Here is a 1,558-nt window from a genome sequence, read left to right as displayed (position 1 = left end):
CTGATGCTGGTGGAGGCCTCAGGCTGCAGCAACGACAGCTGCGCGGTTGCTCTGAAGCTCTGCAGCAACAACTTTTGTATGGCCCTCAGTCTGGTGTCTTACTACTTTGCTGCTGCTGCTTCTGCTGATCTGCATGCGACACGGCTGCTGCAGCACGCGCTGCCGCCACCGTGGCTGCAGCAGCAGCACCTCTTGCACCGACAGGTTTCCCACTACCTGCAGCTGCGGCGCCAGGAGCAGCAGCAACAGCAGGAAGATTTGCTGCAGGTAGACTCTTCTGCATCGACGACCATGAATGCAGCAAACTCTCCGCAGCAGCAGCAGCAGCAGCAACAGCAGCCAGCACGAAGAGGAAGCTTGACTTTAGGGTGGGAGGGGTGGAATGAAGAGGTTGCTGGTGCGGCGTCAGCGGGATCTGCTGCGGCCTCTGCCGCAGCGGTTCCGCATCTGCAGCAGCAGCAGCAGTGGATGCTGCAGCAGCAACAGTCCAGGCCGCAGCAGCACCACCCATTCCCCCCCAGCGGGCCCCATCGGATCGCTCCAGTGCAACAGCAACAAGCACGAAGAGGAAGTTTGACTTCAGGGTGGGAGGGGTGGAATGAAGGGGTTGTTGGCCGAAGGCCTTATCCCGCCGATGCTGCTGCTGCTGGTGGCGCAGAGCAGCAGCAGCAGCAGCAACAGCAGCTACAGGAGTTACAACGCTTCAACAGGGCAATGTCTCTGAGCACTGAGTCTATATCTGCTGCTGCCACTGCGGTCTACAGAAGCAACAGCAGCGTGGCGTTCTCCTCTTTCGTCGGCGCAGCAGATATCCTTGTCGGCCCGACAATTGCTGCAGCAACATCTNCGTGGCGTTCTCCTCTTTCGTCGGCGCAGCAGATATCCTTGTCGGCCCGACAATTGCTGCAGCAACATCTGGTTCTCCTCCTGCTGTTGTAGAGAATGTTGCTGCAACTGTGTCCCCGTGGGATCGTCTAGAGCATCAGATACAGCATCAGCAGCAGCAGCAGCGACAGCCACAGCAGCAGCAGTTCCTACCTGCACGCCAGTCGGATATGCTTGTTCCTATTGCTTCTGGAGGACCCAAAGCAGCAGCTGCTGCTGCTGCTGCAGCAGCAACATCCACAGCAGCAGAACCTGCTACTGCTACCAGTCTGCATGCAGCGGAGGTCGTGGTGCATGCAAGCCTAGCAGAGGAAAACGCAGACAGTTCAGGTCCCGGTAGCGCTGCTGCTGCTGCTGTAGCGGCTGCCGCTGCAGCAGCACTACCAGTACCAGCTGCAGCAGCGAGTAGTGTGGCTGCCTCACAGTATATGCCGCCTGGTATAGCGGCTTCTACTGCTGCTGCTGCTGCACTTGAAGATAAGACATTTGTCGCAGCAAAAGCTGCTGCTGGGGGCTTCACTAAGGTAGCAATGATGCTTGCGGAGGGTGACGTACCTGTCAGTGCGGGTGCTGCTGCTGCTGCTGCAACACCTGCTGCTGCGGCCGCTTCCGCAGCTGTGGCTGCAACCGCTCCGGGAGCAGTAGATCCTGCTGCTGTAGGTTGTGCTGCTGT

The 1,558-nt window shown here is 59.0% G+C and overlaps 1 protein-coding gene across 1 annotated transcript; it reads left to right on the top strand.

Moving 5' to 3' along the window:
• Positions 1-78: 78 nt before the first annotated feature.
• EMH_0096330 (uncharacterized protein) lies at positions 79-939 on the top strand (the record flags this gene model as incomplete). The annotated part of the gene is given in 2 exon segments (XM_038023236.1): positions 79-846; positions 850-939. Coding segments are annotated over 2 exon segments (858 nt in total).
• Positions 940-1,558: the final 619 nt, after the last annotated feature.

Source organism: Eimeria mitis, genomic scaffold (genome assembly GCF_000499745.2).
Source record: "Eimeria mitis Houghton genomic scaffold, Emh_scaff9021, whole genome shotgun sequence".
NCBI lineage: Eukaryota > Apicomplexa > Conoidasida > Eucoccidiorida > Eimeriidae > Eimeria > Eimeria mitis.
This window is presented reverse-complemented; position numbering and strand designations above follow the sequence as displayed.